The 24,370-nt window shown below is 37.6% G+C and overlaps 1 protein-coding gene across 5 annotated transcripts in view; it reads right to left on the reverse strand.

Annotated features, from left to right (window-relative positions):
* Window positions 1-23,987, reverse strand: part of Mtd (TLD domain-containing protein mustard) — a 302,520-nt gene extending 278,533 nt beyond the window's left edge. For 3 of the 5 annotated variants that reach the window (XM_072013257.1, XM_072013258.1, XM_072013256.1), the window contains exon 1: window positions 6,217-6,394. Coding sequence is in view for 2 of the 5 variants with exons in the window: in XM_072013261.1 (XP_071869362.1) it covers window positions 23,451-23,470 (20 nt within the window). In the remaining 3 variants the exon portion in view is untranslated. Of the gene's footprint in view, window positions 1-6,216; window positions 6,395-23,450 lie in introns of those variants that run through there. The other 2 variants (XM_072013261.1, XM_072013259.1) reach the window with 1 other exon arrangement.
* Between the last annotated feature and the right edge of the window lie 383 nt (window positions 23,988-24,370).

Below are 24,370 nucleotides of genomic sequence, written 5' to 3' on the forward strand. Positions count from 1 at the left end.
AACAATTACGAACAGCGAGAGATTTATTATTTATTTATTGAAATATTAAACGGGCCTGGGTTTGTCCAAAATACTTAACGAAAGAAAAGTCAGGAAAACAATAGAATAAAATAAAATAAAATAAAAATCTCTATAAAGAACAAATCACGCTGAGAAGTCATCCTGAGTATTCACAAGTTACAGTTCACGCTATCTTTCATAAATATCCTCGGTTTAACGATGAATATCGTATGGAAAAGTTATTAACAGGAAATCATATCAGAGGAAAAAAATTAATTTCGTAACAATATAAATTTATAACTTATTCATCACAACGGTAAAGGAATTTGTTGCTGAATAAAAAAAAAGATCAATGAAACAGTGCGAACTGATGGTGAAAATGGGAAATTTATAACATTCGTATTTAGCCAGGTAGTTGGAAGTGAAAAAGGTTTATAAGGGTAATAACGGTTGAAACGCGTGTTATTGATTTTATGAGGCAAACAAGAGAGATTCGTAGCGGGAAAACAAGAGGATTCGACATCCCTAGAAATTATCGTTATTATTTCGTGTAAATGGAAATGAAAATAACGACGAGCAATGGGCTAACTGTTCAGCCTTTAATCCTTTCGAAATAGCTTTTAATGAAAAAATAAAAAAATAAAAAAAAAGGAGGAAGGAGAGGAAACAATTTAAAAAATCTGTAAACATAGAATCTCGCCGATTGGGATTAAAATGTTTCGTTTACTTGATTCGAATGCAAACTGGGTCAGAAATGTTGGAGGGAAGGAGGGGATGGTAATAACGATAGAGGGAACGTTTACGTGGAGGTTGCGTCAGGTTGAAAAATTTCAGTGCAGCGTCCGGTGTAGAATGAAAAAATAATTAAAGCCGTGCGCGATGGTCGCGGATTACGAAATTCTATCGGAACGCCTCGAATCGAAAAAACGTGATCTGTAATTCTGGTGATAATTCCCGATAAAATTGGTAATCTTGCCCGATGAAAGCCCTCTTAGCTGGAAAAATAAATCCCTTTTCCATCAGCTACAAGTTGTATCGAAAAATATACACAGAGTTGGAAGAAAAATGAAACTGCAGAGAGGGATGTAATTTTTCACTTCTTCTCGAAGTATCAGTGTTTCAATTCTTCGCTTTTTCAATTCTTACGATTGCGCCGTGTCTTCGAGATAAAGAAAAGTGCGATAATTTGCCCCTAATTATGAAAGAAAACATTTTCAACTTTTCCATGAAAATTTATCCACTTCCCGTTCTATCTTCCTTTTTGGAGAAGCCAAATGTGACAAACCGAAATTCTCTTTAAAGAAAGACTAAAAATAAGATCTTTCAAGTTTGAACAAGCTCTCGATAATCTCGAAGAAAAAAATCTCCGCTTCGACTTTTTGATAAATATTTGTCCGCTCCTATTTCATTCTTCCTCCTTTCTCCTTCCTGCAGAACCAATTGTAAAACTCGGCACGATCTTTCGAAAAATCAATCGAGATAGGATCTTCAAAATTTGAACAAACTCATTCTCGATAATTTCGAAGAAAAAAATCTCCGTTTTGACTTATTGATAAATATTTGTTCGCTTCGTTGTTTGTAAAAAATAGTTTTTCATACTTCCTTCCTCCTTCCTGCACAACCAAATGTAAATCTCGGCACAAATAATCTTCAACAAGAAATATGATCGTAATAAATGAATATAAAATTAAAGTACCCAAACGATTTCGTCCGCTTCGGCCAAAGATAAGAACGGGTCGGACACCGTGTCGCCATGAGAGCAACGTATCGTGCTCGTTACAAAGGCTACTACACACTGTGGCCGAAACAAAGCCTTGAGGATGGCATGCGGGATAGATACACAACCTGGGATATACTAGTTGGTCGAGGATTTCGTTTCGTCTCGTCGAGGAAATGCGGCTTCCGTTGCACGTAGATATTTCGTTACTTAAATTCCGACGGAAATTTAGCTCCAGAGGGAGAGTTCATAGTCGTCCAGATGATCTCGACTTGCTTCCAGGCTAATTAACGTTATCATGCTAACGAGATAAGGCAGTCGGTTGTCGTTTGCCAAGCGCCGTCTGTTCAACGTTGTTTACGTCGAATAACGAGCACCGTTGTTTCCGAAAAACAACTATTTGACCTCTTAAAAGCGTAATTTACTAAGAGAATCATTTGAGGGTTCTATACTTTACAAGGCATAAAACAAAATAATCTTTTTCTCTGCGCTCGCTGATGAGATGACTTTTGTTAACATACACCGTGTATCAGTAGATAATCTTCGTATAAAATTTCCTTTTGTATTCTTAGATCTTTAGATACGTAGTTTGCATGAATTTACGTTTAAATTATGTTTTCGACATTTTCAACGTCAAACAGACTGATGAAAATTTGAATTATTATTTGAATTCATAATGCTTCACGATGTAGATAAATAGGTATGCCTAATAACTATGCTTCTATCTTAATAAGAATCAACATGAACGTTTGGGTGTTTTAATAAAATATAAAAAAAAAATACTCGAGCTTGAAATTTGATAATTCGAATATTTCCTGCAAACGCAGAAAGTAAATTGTACGCGATATTGAAAAGTTTGAACGTTGAAAGCCACTTAAATCTGCTAGGAGGATTGTGTAACATTTCACCGTCATCGAATAAGTAAGCTGCTTTCTTATTAAACATTCATATCTACGTATTACGATGCAGTTGCCAACGCCGCTTTAAATATTTAAAATCGTATTCTTTGCGCGTCACTAATCATCAAAATTCGTTTTACTCTTGCTTAATTCATTATGTATGAGTACAGATTGTTAAGAGAAACAAGTCGAAGGTTTGTATGTATCTAGTAGAGCTTACGTCGCTCACCGAAGTATCCCATTTAAATGAGTCTTTGTGAATAATCTGGAAATGTTAGGAACAAAAAAAAGAACGTTCCAAAAAAATAACGTCCTGAAAAGAATATTCCAAACGTAAATTGAACACTTTCCAAGCACACGTATATGATTTAATAGTTATAACTATCTGCGATATTTGTTTACCTAGACATCCAGGAGATACACGAAGATCAACCAATTACAAAACTCGTGATTCTTTATGAAAGAGAACTATTACTATACTTTAAATTGTGAAAAATTAATTTTTATTAAAAGAAGTCATTAAATTGGACAATATTTGAATTTCAATATTGCACATTGGTAATAACACGCATATTATTTTTGGAGAATAATGGGACGAATCGTACATCTCTTTTCCATATAATTCTAACAAACTGTTACATTTCGCAAATTCCTCGATGTAGCGTCAATGGTACAGTTTCGTCAATTCTTTCATTTTACTAAATTTTCGATATTCCCTTGGAGGAAGAGACGCGAAAAGAAAACGTGGACGAAATTTCACACGACATTTTCAAAAACGTAGAAACGTCGAATTATCGACGCGCGAGAACAACATCTCGATGATTGCTGCTGCCTATCGATTAAAAGAATCCTGTGTCCGCTGTCCAGCGAACAGGATAAATTTATCCGAGGTGTCGTCTTGCATTCAAAAGATGATATATAACATCCTATTTATGTCGCGAGCTTATCATTCACGAGAAGAACTGCGGAGGCGAAGAGCGCGAACAGTCTATATTTCTCCTGGCTAGACGACATTTTCCATGAAGTTTCTTGTTTTCAGCGTGTTCCAGATATTTATGTTACATAACGCGGAACGAAAGAAACACGACACACGACGAAAAGGTGGCAGAGAGATAAGAAAGAGATAAAAATTCGAAATAGGATACACTCGCGAGTGTGTTTTCAGCCGGTGTTTCCAAGGACGAACTGGATTTTTCTTCAGATCTGATAAATATCTCGTGAGACGAAACACATATCGTTTATTTTCGGCTGATGTCGCGTGTAAGGTAACAAAGACGAAGTCATATGCAGGAATAGGGCGAAAATGTGGAAAGAAAAGGAAAATGAACAAGTACGTGAAGGCGCTTTAGGGTTCGGTCGCGGGTCTAACGTGCAGCAGCGTAAGGTGGGTCGCCATCATACAGGGGTTTCCAGCACAAGATCAAATTGATTGTAATTGGAATAATCGAGCTTCGTTCGATATTCAATCTGCAGACATATGTATTTTTGTCTCGATATATAGAATCGATTCTCGTAGTCTCAAGAACATCTTACACAAGGTCTTACGTACAATTTATCGAAACATATCTTATGTGCCGTCGCATCGCGGAACCGCTTCGGTGGATGAATCCGAATACGAAAAGAAGAAAACAAAGTTCGTGTAAACATAATATTCCGTACTCGACCTTGTTTTCGAGTTATAGCGAGTTTCTTCTTCAACGAACTGTGTCTGCAAACAGATATGTTTACGAGATATGTTGAAAATGACCTCTTTGCATCCGAAAACCCGAACACAATGGAGACGTTTTGTTATCGACTGTGTTGCTCTCTCCATTTCTCTAGATATTGTTCGGATTTTCTGGACGCCTTGTTTATAAACAGACAGACGACATTAGTTCAACTACCTTCATCTTTCGATAGAATTACTGCAACGTAAAACTTTGCTATAACTGAAACGAAGTCAAATAGAGCGTAAGTATACACAAACTTTTTTTATTCGTTTCGTGTGTATATTCACCTTGTATTTGTAATTAATATTTCTAACGAAGCAGTGCACGTCGATTTGCAGCCTTCTTACTAGGAATGTCGATATTTCATCTCAGAATTCGACGCAGAACAATTGGTAAAGCGACTTTGTGTCATTTGAGAGATTTCTAATGATATAATGCGATGTTTGTTAATAAAGTTATTAATTGTGTGTCATGTAAACACATAGTTATGCATTGTATCGTTAGAAATACAAAATCGAATCTGCTACAGACTTTGCAAATTTGTTCTGAAATATTCCAAAATCGTTTAAATAGGCCAGTGTGAGCTATCTTACTTGTTCATCGCAAACATCTTCTATATATTTGCCAACAGATGTTGCTAACTGGATGTCTACGTGCCATAGACGGGTGACGTTCGAACGAGGAGAAAAAGGAAAGTGAAGAATTAAAAATAGAGACGGCAGGCTGTAACGTCCGCACGTCTTTTAAATACGCGACCTTCGAAACTACCTGTTCGTTTATCGATCTTTTCATTCGATATCGAGAACGTTTCTGCTGGTAGATATTCTTAAACAATGTAGTTTCGACTTCGTTCTGAAACGCGTCGGTCTTCTAGAAAACCGACGATCAGCGGAATTCTACTGTATATTCAAAACCACTCTTCTTCGTTCAAACGCTTCTACGTTTCGATAATCGATAAAGAACGAAGCCACGTACTCCTACTAAAAATTCCACGGTCCTTCACGATATGTAAAACAGGATGAGAAATGAGTGTGTTTTCTTATTTGACGCGATACGCGACAATATAATTAATAACAGGAATAATAGAAAAAAGTAGCAATAGAAACCGCGAGTCTGCGAAAAGTATACGAAAGGACGAGAGACGAAGATGCATAAAGCGCAATATCGCATCCCTTGTTGATAATCAGCCTTATCATCGATCAAGAAAAGGACGAAGCAAGCGTTTGTCTTTATTCAACAGGCTTACGTAGCTAACACGATAACAGCGTAACAATGTAAAATGATTACAACGACGAAAAGCGCGAAATTATCGCGTACCCTTAGCCAAAAACCACACGACCAACCCTGAAAAGAAACTCGAAAGACAAGCGCTTGTCTCTGTTCAACAGGCGTATGTATGTAACTGACACGAAAACCGCGTAGAAAATAATAGCAGCTAGTGTGCACGGACAAGAAGCGTGAAATTCTGACCGATGCGAAAACGAACGAAGACTCAAAAGACGAGCGTTTGTCTCTGTTCGGCACGAAACGGCGTACAAAACAAGATGACAAGAAGCGTGGAATTATGGCGCACTCTTAGCAAAAATCACACAACCGATTCGCGAAAGAGGCAAGGAAACCCGAAAGACAAGCGTCTGCCTTTGCTCGACGAACGTACGTAACTAGCGCGAGAACAGCGTAGAAAATAAGATGCGTAGAGGAACAAAAAACGCGGAATTATCACGCTCTCTTGGTAAAAATCACACGATCGAAAAAAGAGAGTCAAGGAACAAGCGTTTGCCTCTATTCGACAGAGTATAATTGAGTAGAAAGTGTATAATTAAGACGAAAACAGCGTAGAAACTAAACAGCATATGGGAATAAAAAAAAGCGCGAGATCACGCGCTCTTACCAAAAATCACACGATCGATCGAGAAACTGTGGACAAGACGAAAGACACGCAGCAGCCTGTCTTCCTTCGACGATACGCGACCACGTAACCGACACGGAACGACGGAAACAACGCAGAGAAACAAATTATGTGTATACGATGTACAACAAGACGATGATCCGGCGGGTAAAGTCCTCGCGGAAAGATCGTCGCGAGGTAACTGACGTCTCGCCGGTGTGTGTTCATAGTTGAACAGAATCGCGCACCCTCCCTGTCTCCGCCGCCCAGTCAACCTTTTCCTCCCTCTCGCCGCCGCCGCACCAGCTACCCTCTCGCGACCCCACAGCGCACACCGTTGCCACCCCACCTACAGACTCCACCCCCGGACGAGCAGCGTGCGCCCCCGACTGTCCTTCTCTTTCTATCTTGCAGCGTGACGTGGATGGACGCTGTCATAGGACGTACCACGGATAGAATGGACTCCTCCTCGCCATTGTCCTTTTACGCCTGACACGTTTCATTTCGGCGCCAGAATGAAAGAAAGTTCCGCTTTTCCGGGTTTATCGGCCGTATATTTTTTATGAGACGGCGGGCAAGGCCGATGATTAGTTTGTAGGGAAGGTTTAATGCGCGGCGTGAGTGGTTTAATGGGCAAGGAGAACTAGACGGTGTTTAACCAGACATGAGGCGACCGACGATTTCGCCCGGTGAAGTTTCCGCTCGGTTCGACCACTGCTATGATATACGATGGAAATTCTTGCCAATTGAACGCCGAACTTGAGAAACGGGAATCAGATTCGTAATTCTAGTTTACTGATCCAGTGAAGGGTCGAATTGTTCGTGGAATTGCTACTCGACAGTAGTATTGGATCTGCTCTGCCACGCGTGTTTACAAATTACATACATCGCACTACCTCGTTCAGATTAGTCGAGTTTTGCTCGGATTAACGCTGAATCTCGGGCCACTGAATTGAGTCGAAGCGATGACTTAAGTTAACGACAACGAGTGTACAAGGTCGCTAGAGCAGCTCAAGTTCTCACATCGGCTAAGGTACCGGCCATACGTGTTTGTATCCACTCATTTGAATTCGAACGACCTGAATAAACTGATACTTAAGACACGAAAAATTGGCATGAAAAATTTGTTGAAGTAAATGTTACATCAAACCAAATATACATTCTATGAATATGATTAACCGTCAAAGAAATGTAAAATCGCAACTAAGAGCGATAATTGTAAATTGGCTAAACAGAAGTTAGAAATAATGAAACGTTTCATTGAAATCAATGTTAATCTTTAATGGATTGAAATTGCAACGAACGTGATAAAATGAACACTATATATATGTTACTAGAAGCAAATCTGCCGTTTTGCAATGAAACGTAGGAAAAAATTTAACATCTGCGCGCTAGTCAGACGACCTATTCTACTGATAAACGTCTCGTAGCAGCGATCGTACCCAGAAATGTAGGTTTTCACGGCGACGGGTAGCATGACAAATCGTAGAAGTGATTGTACGCTTTTGTTCTATTCACGGAACGCAACTGTGGTACACGCAGCAGGTAAATTTCGGTAGTAGTAAAACGAGGTTGCAGTTTGTGCGTTGCCATTTTTATTTTAAGCTTGACGAATGGTTTTTATTGCGAAACCATGTGACCCAGTATGCAGCGGGAATTATGCGCTCCAAAAGCGTTACGTGTACTTTTGCGAACAATCGTGTCAAATATGTAGAATGTTGCTAACATTGCTGATAATATTAATTCATTACATTCTGTGATATCGCAAACAACCAGATCACGATCTCATTGTTGGCTTGTTCTCTGGATGATCTGCCAGAGAACTGTATCAATACTTCTTTTGCTACAATTTGAACGTTGCTTTATGCACGAGAATGTCGTGATATTTTAATCCGATGTATTTTGGTTTCTTCGATTTAATTTTAAATTCGCAAAATGTCGATACGCGATTCGCTCAGAGGCCATTCTGATTAATTCCATTAATTGAAGAGTAAAGAAATAAGAAAATCATTTTTATCATAAAAAAAAAGAAAATGCAATATTATCGCTTTCCTTTACTTTCGAATTTGTGGGCTAAATCAACTTATGGACCATTTGCTTTTTCATAGAGCATTTTCTTCAAAAATGATAGTATATCCTACTATAGTCTTCCGCGACAAATAAACTTATGGTAGCAAGTATGTATATAATTTGTTTTTAAAGAAGGTTTTTTAAAACAGTTCATTCTTTCCTCTGTAATAGAAATCACTGATAAAGCTTCTCGAAGATCACAGTGCGTAATTGAGAAGGCCGACACGCGCCATAAATTACGTTCGCAATACGCAAATTAAAAAGACAGAGTAAACAGTTGCAGGAAAATTTTCAGAACTCGTTAAATCAACTTTTCTGAAAGTCGAGATCTTCTGACCTGGTTCCTCTCGTCGCTAACACCGTGCAAGCTTCACTGTAAATTTGGACAACATCGTTAAAGGGCGAAGACCAGGAGGAATCGATGGATCGAGTTGTGAATTCATCGACTAAAACGTTCTCTAATTTCCTCTAGTTTTTGTATTCGACGTTGCTACAGATAAAAATGTTTCAACATCGAAACGTATGCCCGCATCCGCTTCAAAATTAATCAGAAAATTCGTCTGTCGAAAAAGGAAAGAAGAAGAGATACTAGAAAATACTATAAAAATACTAATAAAAATACCAATATCGAAAGAAATAATGCAAGAGATGATCGAAAAGGTGCTCGAAAGTACAAAGGGAGAATTTAAAGTGGCTGATAATAATTTTTTAAATTTAGAAATTAAAAGAAGAAAATTTGGAAACCTCGAAGAAAAGGAACATTTTAATAATAAAAATAAAATAATAGAATGAAACAAAAAGAGTAATAGAAAGATATAAAATGGAAATAAAAAAGGGAAAAACTTCGATATGAATCAACGATGAATTTTACGAAGCAATTTAACCTATAAATTCGAATCGAACAAATCTATGTGTGTCCTGGTTCTTGTTATGGTCATTTGAAGAGACGATCGATTAAGTTTTATTGACGCAGATGTAGCAATGATACAAAGAGAACCGATTACAAGAAGAATCATATAATAACGATAATATTGGCTTTGGAAAGCAGCAAAATAGATTTACAATTGCAACTGGCCAATAAAACTCTTCTGCATGACCAGTCTAAAAATTTACCAAATTTAATTTTAAAATCAACCGAAACGTCCCTATCGCGTTACTTTATTTCTAATTAATCAAACAAATTTTACGCTTCCGCTTTTCGGTAATTCCACAAAGCATTCTAATCGTCTCATTCTTTCAGAAAACCAATTAATTAATCAAACAACCCCCACCCTTGTGAAGTTTCCAAAAATTCGATCACCGACGGTGAGATCAATCTGGTAAACCTAAACATTCACGAAACATACTTATCGTATTCCTCCAGAAAACCAAAATTCTTCCAATTATAATACCGACAACCAAAAAAATACCGACAATGAAGCCGATGAATCTATCTAACCTAATCTCACAAAACGTTTCTATCATCCGAAAAAAAAAAAAAAAAAAAAAAGGGAAAAAAGAAACCTTTCTTTCGCGAAAGCGAAAATTCTTCGAATTAATTAATCGAACCAACTTCGTGCGCTTCAACGTCGCAGAGAAATATTCCGAGAAATTCGATTACTCGGCAACGGGAAGCTGGTGGTGGGTTAGGAGAAGGTCGCGAAAGGGTGGGAGCGATACACGAGTCGAATGAGAAGAGTACAAGAAGAGGAGAAGGGTAGGTAGTGTACGAAGATGCTTCTCTGTGGTGAATCGAAAAGGCAAAAGATGAGGGCAGGGGGTTGATCGATGACGCAAGGTCGTACAATATCGACGGCCTCCGCGATCTGCCCCTTCTACTTACGGTGCCGAGTCACCCCTTTTCCTCCATGCGATTCATTAAGGAAGAGAAACTGTAGCGTGTGTTTTGACTCTCGACATGGGACCAAGCATAAATCAGGATCCCACGTGTATATGCAAGATGGTATAGGAAATTTCAAGGGCGCGTGCTTGTAACACGCCATTGCTCCATTTAAGCGATCCTTTTGTCGTCACTGACCTATTTAACGTATCCTATCGTGCCTATCGTACAAACGTATCCCATTTTTCAGGCTACATGCGCCGCGGAGTTCGAACAACCCTTCAAATCGACGATTTATTAACGCTAGAACTAACAGAGTGGTGAGAACGATCGATTTTTGGCAATTTTCCATCGAAATTTTAGAGATACGTAAGGGGTAGATTCTCGACAGATTTGAATCGCTTCTTCGTAAGAGAATCGTTTTCTACAGAGAAGGAAAACACGCGCGAAGAATTACCATGAGATTTTATAACGGGGAAATTATTCGTCGGAATGAACAAAATGGCAAAATGACCAAACGAAGAATTCTTAATTTAGAGAATTTGATAAATTTGCAACATTTTTGGCAATTTGAATTATTGTAAAAATATATATAAAAGCTTATTCTTCTCCTTATTTTATTATATCCTTTTATTTTGATTTGCTTAAGGCAAGTTTTACGTTTTCAGCGTTAATACCGAACTGCTGCTACATTTATCGCTGGTTTTTCTATATTTTTTTCTCTTTTTTTACTTTTCTTCGTTGCCTTTATTGCCAATCCTAATTCCTTTATTTGGTCGAAGAAGAATATGTATAACGCTTATCTACAAGCAACTGTCGTGCGTCGGAGAATTTATTAATTCCAAGATATCATTTGATACTGATCCCCGAGTCTCTGTATTCTATATGTTTTTACTTTTTCTTTTTTCTATTTTTCATGCGAGGCAAGAAAATTTCTGTCTTAGAGAATTTCCTATTTCCACACAAAGAACCTCTTTAATATACAACGACATATCACTGATCTCTCTCTGTCTGTCTGTCTGTCTGTCTGTCTCTCTCTCCCTCTCTCTCTTCCCCCCTCCCACCCCTTCCTCACTCTCCCACTCTCTCTTCCTCCCTCCCACCCCTTCCTCTCTCTCTCTCTCTCGTATCTTTTGAAATCGTCGTTTAAAACTACTTTTCAAGAAAGAACTTCCTAATCCTGACGACCTGAAACTCAGAATAGCTAACTATATATCACCATACCAACAAATACTCTCGTTGCAAACTTCGCCCTGCGTGCTCGTCCATTTCCCCTGTTATGTAACGAGAAGAAACTCGACAGAAAAATTTCCAGGCAATTACGATTTCTATAGTAAGCAGAGTATTGATTAGAATGTTTCGTGTAGCAGATTCTACACACTGGAAGTACCTTACATTGGAACATCAAGCTGCGCCACTAATTGACACACTCGCCGTCCAGAGGACGTATTTTCCATGGAAACTGTACCAAAGGTATAACATAATACAACGGGAAAATAAAACAATTTTACGGGACAGAATTATACTTTCTGATACAAAGAATACTAACGAGAAACATAAATTTGCAGAAACGTGATACAAGAGCGATACAGAATACGTAATGAAGTGGCTATGAAAAGTATTTGCACACTTACGTGTGTACTTAATTAACTCCAATTAGCTGCATGTGTATTGAATTTTGTGTCATTTAGTAGTACCCGTACATGAGTACAAAAATTTTGGATTATGAAAATGAGAAGTAAAATTTGACAAAAAGCACTTGGTTGAAAGATAAGGACATTTGTTTTTACACCAAAAAAAAAATTTCCAACGTTAGAGAAAGTAACAAAGGGAGATTCTAATAATTAAAAAAAGATATTCTTATAATAAAAAGCAACACCAACGCGAAGACATCAAGAAAGAGATTAATTCTAACAATTAGAAAAAGAAACCTGGAACAGTGTTACAGAAAAAAACGATATAAAAATATCAAAGAAGAAATTCTAGCAATAAAGAAACCAGTGCAAGGGCAAAAGGAAAAAGAAAATTCCTGTGAAGAACAATGAAAATATAACGTGATATCTATACATAACTATACATAATCGATACTATTGTATAATACGTATAAAATATCATCGAGCTTCTACGACCCTACATTTTACCACGAACGAAGGATTTTACGAAGAATTTTACCAAGCTGAAAAGTTTGTAAAATCTTCGTAATCAAATTTACGTAATTTTATGACCATTACATATATTACAAGCAAAATATTTGAAACATTTGCAATTCTCAAATGTTCGCCACTGAAAGATCTCCAAGTCGATCAATCTCTTTCGCACCCCTTTTTTCTACGCGCGAGATAATATACGATAGCAAAGGTGAGAAATTTGCAAGAACTTTCTAATAAAATTGATATAAATACGTTGTGATTGAATATACATATTAGAAATCAACACATCCGTAATATCCTCGAGTATATTGCCATTGAGACACTTGGAAGCTCCTTAAGCTCTCTTGCACCCCTATTTTTCTACGCGTGAGATAACTTCACAATAACGAACTCTCGGTATAAAGATAGCAGATTTACGCATCGCTCGAAAGCCGATATTAAATGAGAATATCGATCCGTAATACGAACAAGATCCATAGCGAACGCGGATGTTCGCGATGCATTCCAATGAGCTAAGAGGGTGGAATTATTTAAAATGAAACGACGTCGTCGTGATATTAACAAAGTTCTTGGCGTATCGTGGAAAAATAATTAAGATCTTCTCTTCTTTCGTTGCTTGTGCCGCTGATGAGTCTTCGCAGAGCTTATTATTAGCAGATAGAAAAAAAGAAACGTTCGATGACGAAACGGTAACCTCGTTAAAGACACGTCGGTCTCGTCACGTAGCTTCGATAATTTTCGCGCGGATAATAAACGTGTTGCCCTCGAAATTGCCAATCGCTTTTCTCGTCGAACTACTAGAGCCACTGTTTTCTCTAATTCTGATGGCGGATTAATTTTTAACGAGTTTCATATTCACGGGCAAATAAGTGTTTCAACTTTCAACTGCGTGCCGAAGCTCCAGTGTTTTTATATCAGACGATTTCTAGACTTCTAATTACAGAATTCTCGCGTCTTATTTTTATATTGCAAGTGTCAGACATCATAGACGGGTTAATTTCAAGTGGAAACGTTTATCAGAGGTACGTACTTGAAGGAAAGTGGTACTCGCGTTAAATTAATCGAAACTGTTCGAGCAGTTCACGGGAAAGAACGTCTTGGTGATGAAGAGCTGCGAAATGTTTTATTGCACGGCCACGAATATCTCGAATACCTGTGTCTTCTCTACGTTCGATCACAGTTAAAAAGTTTCTAAAAAAGTCTGACAAATTTACCATTCGTCCTAGAAAACGTGCATCTACTCTCTTCGACCAGACAAGATTATCCTTGGCTCGAAAAATGAAAATTTGTAAAAGATGAGATATAAAGCGTTTCATTGGGAATATAAATTTCACGATGTAGACAAAGTTAGCATTCGCTTCAGATAGCATAAGTTTGCTCTCAATGCGGTGAAGTTACCTCTTGAAATGGAACAATGCGTGTGCAGTAATTCTGAATTTGAAGAAATCTCATTAGCGATACAATCTTCAATATTTCGCATAAATTCTATTACAAAGCTTATCAAGCTTCGACAAACCTACGATTCATCCCCCAAACAATTTATTAAGATTCTCGTAGCTTGATATGTAAATAAGACGTTGATCGATAATCACAGGAAAAAGGAGAAAAAAGAAAGACGTGGGAAGAATCGATTTCCATACTCTACAACCCTAATAGGCTGGAGTAACGCAAGACGAAGAATCTTCCACAAAAACTCACCTGATCCACGTCAACCATCGACCACAAAAAGAACGGCAAAAAATCCAAGGGAAAAAAATGTTCGTTCCATCTTAACGACCCCTCGGGCCGAACCGCGGCCGCAGATTACGCTAAATGATCCCGTTGCTCGTTCCGGGGGCGAAATGAGGAAAACGAGCAGAGAGGGAGGAAGCTGAGGCCGAACGAAAGAGCCACCTAGTGTATAGTGTGCATAGGTGCGAGAGTGAAGTGCGGCGAACCGAAAAAAAGTGGAAACGGGAGAAAATACGAAAAGAAGAAAAGGAAAGAGGATGCAAGGTAGAAGAAGAGAGATAGGGAAAGGGGCAAGAGAAGGAAAATAGAAGAGGGAAGAGATGGTAGACAAGGCCGTCTCTAATGAGAACTCGAACGATTTTCCATCGGTTTTTCCAAGCGGACGAAGGTCGCGGCCGAACCACGGAAAATGAGGAAATGTCCTCTGTTTCTGTTCACTTTCTGTTCACTGCTTTCCTCCCTCTGATTACAGGTATTTAAAGACGGACGCACAAGTACTTTTAGAAAACTTCTATTTAGAACGTATCAGGCGCGTTATATAAAATATTTCGAAATTTCGTCGCCACTGGACTGCGCATTTCTATGTAAATTCATATTTTTCAGCATATAATTAAAAATGTAGAACCTCGTATTATACTCGAAGATGGTATCCCGCTGGGGATAGCCATCCACGTGTTATTTAGCAATAAAGTTACAAAAATTTACCAAATGTCCAGCTGGACAAATTGTAAGGTAGAAATTAAACGAATAAAAAAAAAAGAATCTTCGTATTATGTGCACTCTTTGTAATTTTGTTCTGTAAAATTTCCTACAAACGCACAAAGGCTCATAGTCTAGTCATCGCTGTGGCGAAATGAAACACGGCTGTCGTGATTACGTTGCTAAAATTTTAAGTCGTCCACTGCGAACGTTATATTTAATAAACATTTAGTACAGAGCGCGAAGTATCGTTTAAAACATGAAACATAAGTGGTGAAGTCTTCCTGAATATCGACGCTTATTGATATAGTATAATACGTTGCGCCTTCCATATACAGTTCCAGATTTATTTCAGTATAAATATAGATAGCCGAGTTTATTACTACGCTGCGAATGTTTATACAAATTCATATTTTCATGAAAATGATAAAGCAAATGAAGCCTAGCTAAAAAATTGTTCACCTGCTAAATGTTACAATGCGCTGTTTAATTTGTGCATATTTCATATGCTTCTTCGTATCGAGTGGATCTTCCACGTTTTTGTATCTTTAAATTTATGTAATATAAATGCACGAACATGCGCAGTCTATCTATTGGATTGGTAACTAAATGATTGCAGATTTTGTCATTAGGTGGTAATAACAAAATCCGCAATCACTTAGTTGCCAACCCAATATATGCAAGCCTATGTATATGTAACATCGTTACAGTGCCAACAAAATTTCAGAATGTTTCGTATAAAACGCGTAATATAATTCGCAAAATGTCTACAAGTGTCTGGACAGTCTGGCGAGCTACTGTAGAGAGACAGAGGATCCTCTTCTGGGTAACTAACGACCGTGTCGGAGGCGGAGGGATGAAACCGGAGGAAGAAAAATGAAGATGGAGATAGAGAGGAGGGTTTTAGAGAGAAATAATGAGTCAGAGCGTTGTTATTATTACGTACGTGTTGTTGGTCCGGGTTCAACGTGTCTGCCAAGCATTGTTTCCTTTTTCGAGCTGGCTGCATGGCTCAAGGACAACGCCAAACAATGAATCGAGCTGTTCGATTCGAGCCAGTTCTCTTTTCCATTTACCACGTGCGCTCTATTCCGTCCAACTTTCCAGTCTAATTTATTTCATTTCAATGTTTTAATAATAATTCTAATAATTTTAACGTGGCCAAAGATCGCCGAGTATATGACAATTTGTCGAACGAAGGTTGCAATTTGCTTGAACGAAGAACGAAAAATTATCTCGTTAACAGTTGCTGCTAATGGCAATCTCATTTTTCCCAAAATTTCTCTGAAATTTCATTTGAAGATTCTCCGCCTTTAACTTTAACTCTAACAGCGATATATATCGTTACCGAGTATTTTATGGGCAAATTTCTGATCGTCGGAACATATCTTATATAAATGAGCATTTCTACTGCTGACACGACGTAAAACAAACAAAAAGTATGTAAAACAGACAAAAAGAATCGAACGAGTCATCACGCTCGAGCTGAAAAGTATTCATTTTTCTCACGTAAATATTCCTACAATGATCGAATAATGACTGAGAGGTGCGTATACGTACAACGTTAACAGACAAAAGAGCCCACGTACTGCCAATAATATGCAATTTCTTGTCTTCTAATTGATATGACTTATTGCGCAACTGACACGTTTCGAGCTGATCGGATCGGGCAAATTTAAGAAGCCACGTTCCGTCATCGTGCAATACATTCCTTCTGTTACACATTATTTATTTAGACGATAACAGGCCAGAAATTTACCAGTGATATCGTTTCCATCGTGCAATAAGTATACCGAACGATTCTCGAATATTGAAACGCGTCTTCGACGATCTTTCATCAGTTCGAACGATGGCGATCTACGATCTATTGTTACGATCTATTGAAAAATGTATAATTTTGCGTGCTAGACTAAATTAGCCGTGTAGTAGTAACCAACGTATGTGAATATGAGTGTATGGAAGTATGTGTGTGTACCGTGTCTCGAAAAACAGATGAATGTAACTGTTCCGTTGGCAGTGTGATATGGAAGATGTTGAGACAGAAAGAGTGCTGAGACGCGTGCAAATGTATATCGACGAAGATCCTGGAAATCGTTTATTGAATAAATCTAAAATTATTTTAATATGAATTCTAAGTGTAACCTTAGTGTTCCTTTACTTTTATTTCCGCGATTAAGATCCAGAATTCTCAACACGATCATAGATCTGAACGTAAATTCTTTATACAAACTTAAATTTCTTACTATTCGTTCTTTATGATAGCTTGATGTATTATAGTAAATGTGAAAAGTAATATATATACAGGGTGGACAATATATAACTAATTTCCAAGTGCCGCCATACTGAAACGATGCGTGCATCGTGTCCTGTTCCGCTCTAGCGATTGTTTTATGGAAGAATATGAAATAATTGAGGAGCGAGTGAAAATTATTCAAACATTTGATGAAAGTAATTCGTCGACTGGCGATGACTTTAAGCAAGTTACATTGACGATATTATCCGGCCTGATAGATCGATCGATTTAACTTTACCGAACTTCTCGTGGGCTTTTCTTTTAATCCTGACCTTCCTTCATTTTCATAAATTAGTGGATCGTATCAAGTGGACATTACGATGGTAAAACATCAATGAGATGGAAAAGAAAGAAGACAAGTTATTAATTTTGCTCCTTGTTGTTCACGCTAGTCTACAAAATGATCTGCTTTCATTTGTAGGTGAAAATAAACAAATTTTGTAAAAATTGTTTCAGAAATGGTAGAATAATAATATATAATGATTTGACCGGAAAAACGTGTCAAATTGACACGGAGGACGGCTGGGGGTTAAAAGTAAAAAGTATGTCGATGAAGCAAACGTATGAAAATGCAATGAAAAATGCGATTGACAAAGTTCGACTTTGTGCAGCGTCTGAAGGCGAACATCTTTCTGATATTATATTCCATACGTTTCATTTGCAGAACCTACTCCTTCATTCTGATACATTGACCTCAACCAAGGGATTACTTGAAGAAACAAAGAGATATACGTAGACTTAAGAGATTCAAAGCATTGGGTGCAAAAGACAAATTTTAAGTGATTCTTAGATAAGAGAAGACAGGTACCTTACCTTATCTACTAAATTTGTACACTTTACTTTCTTGCGCAACGACAAATGTTTGGTATTATTTTATAGCAAATTTCACTTACAATTAACAAAAAAAATCCATTTTTAATGTCCACGTACTAATAGATGTCTTGTATTAGCAGGACTGTTGTTTTTATTTTGCTTGAAAGTTATTGACAATGAATATCAGTCGCTTGTATATCGTCCAACCTGTGCAATATATCGCTTTTTCAGTTATTAATTACAAGGAAAATCATACGCCCAGTCGTTAAAGGATACGATTCTCTTGTTTTGGATAAATGCTGGATATTTTAATTGCATTGGTTTTTTACCAAAGTACGTATTAAGTTGCGAAAACTTATCCAAAAATTCAGCTATCCATACATACGTAATCCGAAAAATTCCAAAATTCCAAAAATTCAGCTATTCCGAAAGATATCGCAAAATTTCAACTACCGAGTAACGTACCAAAGCACTAAAAATTCTACTGATGAAAATCTTCATCTACGTAGTATGAAAACGTCTTCAAAGTAGGATCATCAAGCACGTTAGTTGATCAGCGGAAGCGTGACAAACGCACAATCGCAACACAGCAATACGTAGCAACACAGTGATGCGCGGACACGTGCAACATGTTCAAAGCATAAGTGTAAACGGATCGCCTAACCGTGATTAGATATGCAGTCAGGTACACGTGTATATAAGCAAATGAGCTGTACGATCCACAGTATAAAATCGTGGTGAAACAGAGGCAGTGCGCGTGCCTTATCTAGCGACCTCAACTTCCGCATCTTTTCACCATTTTCCCCCCCCTTTGCTAATTACGCGACCCAACGAAAGTTCAAAGAACCGTCCGCCGTCGTCTTTTCTACCACGTACCTTTTTCTCCTTTCTGTTTTTTCCTCTTGCGTATTCTTCTCTCTTTGATAATCGGGCTTTTTTTTACGGAAACACCCTCGCGAGACGATTCGAAAAGACACGCGGAATAGGACGACGATGAAATCGCATTGATGGTATTCGACGATAAAAGTTAGTTGCGCAACGCTTCTCACTCCCCTCTCACGGAAATATCCTCTGTCGGAAATAGATTCAAGTACATGGACATTGATGGTTGGCTTGGAATTATGCATCGACTCAGTTCGTCAAGGTTGCTGGATCACGACCGCCGTTCCGCGCGTGGGGCGTTTGAACTATTCGCGCTTCCGTCCATTTCTGCGTCTCGAAATGCTTTCTGAATTTGGCCGTGCATTTTCCATGAAAATGATTTCTATTACGTTTCTTACAATGTATAGGGTTCATGGCGTGATAGATAAAAGCTTGACGTGATTTTTTTAATACCGTTAAAATGAAATTCCATCGTATCCTATTCCATCTTCCACGAATTTTCATTTATTCTAGCTGTTAATCGTGTTTCTGTACGATATATCAGGTTGTCCGAGAAGTTTCTTTCGTTTCATAAGGCGATAATAGACGAACAATAATTTCTGTTTCATATTATTTCATTGAATTAGGTATGATCCATTTCGTTATATTTCTATTATTATGTTCGTGCATAATTCAATAAACTAATATAAAACAAAAAATATTGTGCGACTATTTTTTTGTTATAAAACGAAAGAAACTTTTCGGACCCAATATATGGCACGTACGTAATAGAATAAAAACTTGATACGCATATCGGTAAATTTACATACACATCACTCCAAATGAGGCAACCATCGACATTTCGAATTCTCGCATTTTACATATTTCGAACTTCGAACTTTGCAATCTAACTTTGACTGACGACTTTAAACCTTAGTAACTAAACGATAGAATCTTTTACGTTTAAAACGCAACTACTCCATTTTCCTTTGCTACACGTTGAAACGATGGAAATGAGGAGGCAAAAGAAAAGAATGCAGAAGCCGTTCGAACGTTCGCCAAAGGAGATAACATAACCTAGATTACTTTATCATGTTAAGCGATGACAGCGTTCATAGGTGTGTGAAGTCAGACAGAAAGTCGACGCGTTGACCAACGCGAATAGGGTTGAAGTGGTAGCGATAATGGCCGCCCGTTGATGATATACAATACAAGCAACCACGTCGTTTGCCTACACGGCGATCAACATAAATCGCGAGAAACGCTTTCAGCGTGAAAAATAGCTCGCCTTTTGATCGATCCCTATCGCGCCAGACTATGCCATTCGATTTCTACATGCACGCGCGTGTCCGCTTTATTATACATGTAAAAGTTGAAGTAATAAATATTTCATTATTACTATTAATGTTTCATTAATAAGTATTCATGAATATTTATTCATAGGCAAACGTAATATTTTTTATTCCCCAGCTATTTTATTCTATTCTGTTACGAATTTAATTATTTTTTATTAATATATTTATATCACGTGCACCTTCATCTGGTATTCTACATATGTAAATGTATGCTTCTAACAGTAAAAGTTGAAACTTCAATGCTTCTACGATAAATACACTTGTACCTACGTACACCTACGTACACTTCGTACGTACACTAGCTGCGAGATATTTGCTACGAGTAGATATTTTTCACTGTTTTTATTTTCTAGTCATTTTATTTTAAAACCATTATTTTATTTGTTATATGTGTCTTTATTTAGTATTTTACCTTATAAATATGTGTTTACAAGCAATAAACGAATTTTCAATTTTCACTGAAAGCGTACATTTTTGAACTTGGTTCAGTCGAAGCACTGTACTGAAATAAAAACAGAGCAATTTAAACGAACGTTGTCGTTATTTAGCAGATATACATCGTACGTATGTACGTGCAACTATAAGCATAAAATGAACACCTCATGGTTCGAATAAATACCTATAATAGCAAACATACCACGTGTAAATTAATAATTTGCATAAATTTATTAAATTAGGCGTTATTAAGTTTTTCATCTATTTTTTAGACCTATATTTAAAAAGTAGGCTTTTCATATGACGCTCTTAATACCGAATGTGTTGCAACAAATGTATGCAACGTCTGATAAATGAATACATTTATTAAATATAGTAGACACTTTATATGTGCTTCGTTTCTCTATGGTCTTACAGCAGTAGCATTGATCACTAGTCAGTGTATAACTTATTACATATTACGCTTTTAATGTAACCTATACAGCCATGATAATATCATAATTTATCTATAAGTGAAGAAGTAAAATAGATTTTCTCCTAACAAAATACATGACGATGAGTAATATGATACATTAACATTTTTGTGTTAAAAATTTGAATTAATAAAATTAAAATAAAAAATTAAAATAGTAAATAAAAATTTATAGAAAAAAGATATTTCTTTTTATAATATAATAGAATAGTTGTTTATACAAAAATTTAACGATGTACGGTTTAAAATTAACATAACAGCATGATCTTCAATCCAGCAAACTGACCTGCCAGATCTCATTTCGCAACACGTTTATGGCGCCACGAGATTATAGAAGCTATTTCAAAAGCGTCTAACATTTCATATAATAAGAAAAAGGTGTAATGGTCTGTGTAAAAAACACCTTTGGTTCTTCGAGATAACATTTCTTCTTTAAAAAATCGTAACAATAAAATCGAAAAACTTTTTATAAATCTATTAAATATCCTGTAGATATAAATTCGACATCTGTGATGACCTTGAAATCACGATAACCTCAAACATTTTATCCCGAAACAATTTTTTCGATAAAATTAAAATCATACAAATAGTGCAACTTAAGATTTTAGAAAGTATTTATGAAATAGTTCTGAGAAAAAGCTAAGTTCCTCTTTTCGTATGCAAACTTATATAACGGGCTTAACCATAACCATCGAATATTCGAAGTCTTCCGCGTAACATCTTTAGAAATCATCGAACTATTTTAAGAGACCAGCAAAAACTACTGAAGCCCAGATAAACATTTTGAACGCTGCAAGAAATCGCTGTTTTATCATAAGAGCGTTGTCAATTGCGCGCGCGTTAAATGAAGCGAAATGGCTCCTGTCTAACCTCGAAAAATTCAGCTCTGCGCCTATCCATGATAACCAAACCTTTGTCTCTTTCTCTATCCGCAACACTGAATTAAAATTTCGAACTAGAGAAATTTTCTGTCATCCAAAGCGAATCAATAGTTGCGCAATTGTCCAACCACGAAGTACGCAATAAAGGAGAAAAATAAAAATTAACAACAGCATAATGCATCGAATAATGCGACCAATCGTTTTGTGCGAGCACAAAAACGAATGGGCTGAGTTTCGTGTAACGTGACCAAATATCGACCGGTCGAGGCAACGAAGGGTCTCGACGTCTAAAGCGGAATAATACAATCCCAGAAACACGACAACAGCCTAGGAGAGAACAGTGAAATGGCTGGTGGAGTGCGCAGTGAACCATTCCCTGAGTTCGCCTCCTTTGGTTCGCAAAGTGGCAAGCGTCAATTGATCTACAAGCCTCGGCAGAAATTTATGACCCGCCCCTTATCAAGAGAAACCATCGTTGGTCGTTAATCGCGCTATGCCGTAATTCACCTTCATCGCGGGTCAGATGCCACTACTATGTCGTGCCAATAACACCTACACGCGTTCTTCTATATACAGACCGTGCTCCTCAATTCCTGGTACAATTGAAATTAAGACGAAAATCAAGAATAATAAAGTTACATTAGAGGCTCCATTTTCAAAAAAGATCTGAGAGACTGAAAAACCAAATTTGCCTAGTCTCAATTGGACAAGAGTAGACAGGAGATTATTCTACATTCCAACATGTGAAAATATAAAATAAAGCTTTTTCGTTTAAGGCCTTGCTTTTGAGAAAGTCAAAATGACTTTACCCAGTAAGTTTATTTTTCTTAATAAGTTAGCATAATTAATAGTGAATTCTCTAAGGTAAATTTTTAGAAGAAATGTTTGTTTTTATGTTTGTTTATGTTTCTAAAAATATAAATTTTTAGAAAGAAAATCAGTCATAAGTAAATATGTACAAATTCATATGCTACCATTTGGTCCGTATATAGTTCGTTTGGCTCGCATATATTCATGAAAATGATATAGATATACGTGTCTCCGTACGTCCAAGTGGAGACGCGCGGGTATCCATAATTTACCGCTCGTTACATACAGCTACACGAATAATACGAGATAGTAGAACCCGTAATATCTAAAGAACGATCAAAGTCTGTCTTTCGTGAACAAGAGAGTGGAAGCACGCTGTGGCTGAAGGCTGAAGGTACTTGTCGCGAGCAAGAGGCCCTCATTTGCCAGTCAAAGCGAGAGAATCTTTAAAACGTTAACTGGCAAGGTCACGACGTTTCAGGAAAACGATGGAACATCATAGTTTCTATCTCTCTCCCTCTCCTACTCGTGTCCACGATCGAGGTATCAAAACAATAAATCGGACCAAAATCAGACCGCGTTTACTCTTCGTTAAAGGAAATCACAATAGTGTCCCCCCGATAATGTCAATAAGAACGAAAGTAAAAAAGAACTAGAATAACATTCAAGTGCAAGGTTGTGGAGAACGTTTTCAAACCGTTACGGCGACTATTCTTCTTCGTTGAGGGACTCTCTCATATATGTATGTATATAACAGACAATCGAACGCGGTTATGTTATATACATACTGCGTTAGAAGAGACGAGGGATCGATTAAACGTATTAATTATGAGACAATGACCACTTACATTTTCCCGTGATCTGCCATCCGGTCGATGATGTCAGTAGACCAGCACGTCGTTGCTTTCTCGAAACCGCTCAATGTAGCCCTCGTGTGTACAGCTTTGTGTGTTCGCACCTTGTTCGTTAGTGCGGGAAACTACTACTGCTACCGGAACGGATTACGATGGCGTAAAACGCGGAAAAACGCCACGACTGATCACGAGGGAAGTTTAAGTATACGCGACAGCATAGAGCCGGCTTGATGCGAAAAAGAAGTAACAGGAACGTAACCGCGTGCGCGACACCGATTGTTTCGTGATATTTCGTCGCCGTCTTTTGCTATCTCACTCTTCGCGAACCCCGAGTTTCCTATGTCGCGTGAAACAAACGACTACACCGCGATCGATTCACTGGCGACGCGAACGCCCAACACGCACGTCCCACGATACAAAATACGCCAAGACTATCGTCGATTAACGATGACACTGCGCGAAAGAAGAAAGTTTATCCGGTTAAAATGCAATTAAAGACTCTTCAGTACTCCCGGCCCAGACTGTCATCGATTGTTGACGAGCGTCTTGGCCGATCATGTCTGCTACCGAAGTAACTACAGCACCATCTCCTGATATTTTCCACGAATCTCATGCGCAGAAATATCTGTAGATCAGTAGGAACGCTTCTTATATCGGCAGCTCGAACTTAACACCTCTACTGGTGATTTCTGGTATTCGATTGTCGAGATGGGATCTGCTTAATCGATTGAGCATGATATTGACGTTTAAAATAAAAACTGAAAATGGTTTAGTGTCTTTTCTTTAGCAAAATATGTATGTACCATTTTCTTGTGTCATCGATGCATTTTTAAATACATTTGATTAAATATAATACTGTGATTGATTTTCTCAAAAAGTGAATAAGTTTTCTCTTATTCTTCTAAGGTAAGAAA

The sequence above is a fragment of the Bombus fervidus genome, chromosome 11 (genome assembly GCF_041682495.2).
Source record: "Bombus fervidus isolate BK054 chromosome 11, iyBomFerv1, whole genome shotgun sequence".
Classification (NCBI taxonomy): domain Eukaryota; kingdom Metazoa; phylum Arthropoda; class Insecta; order Hymenoptera; family Apidae; genus Bombus; species Bombus fervidus.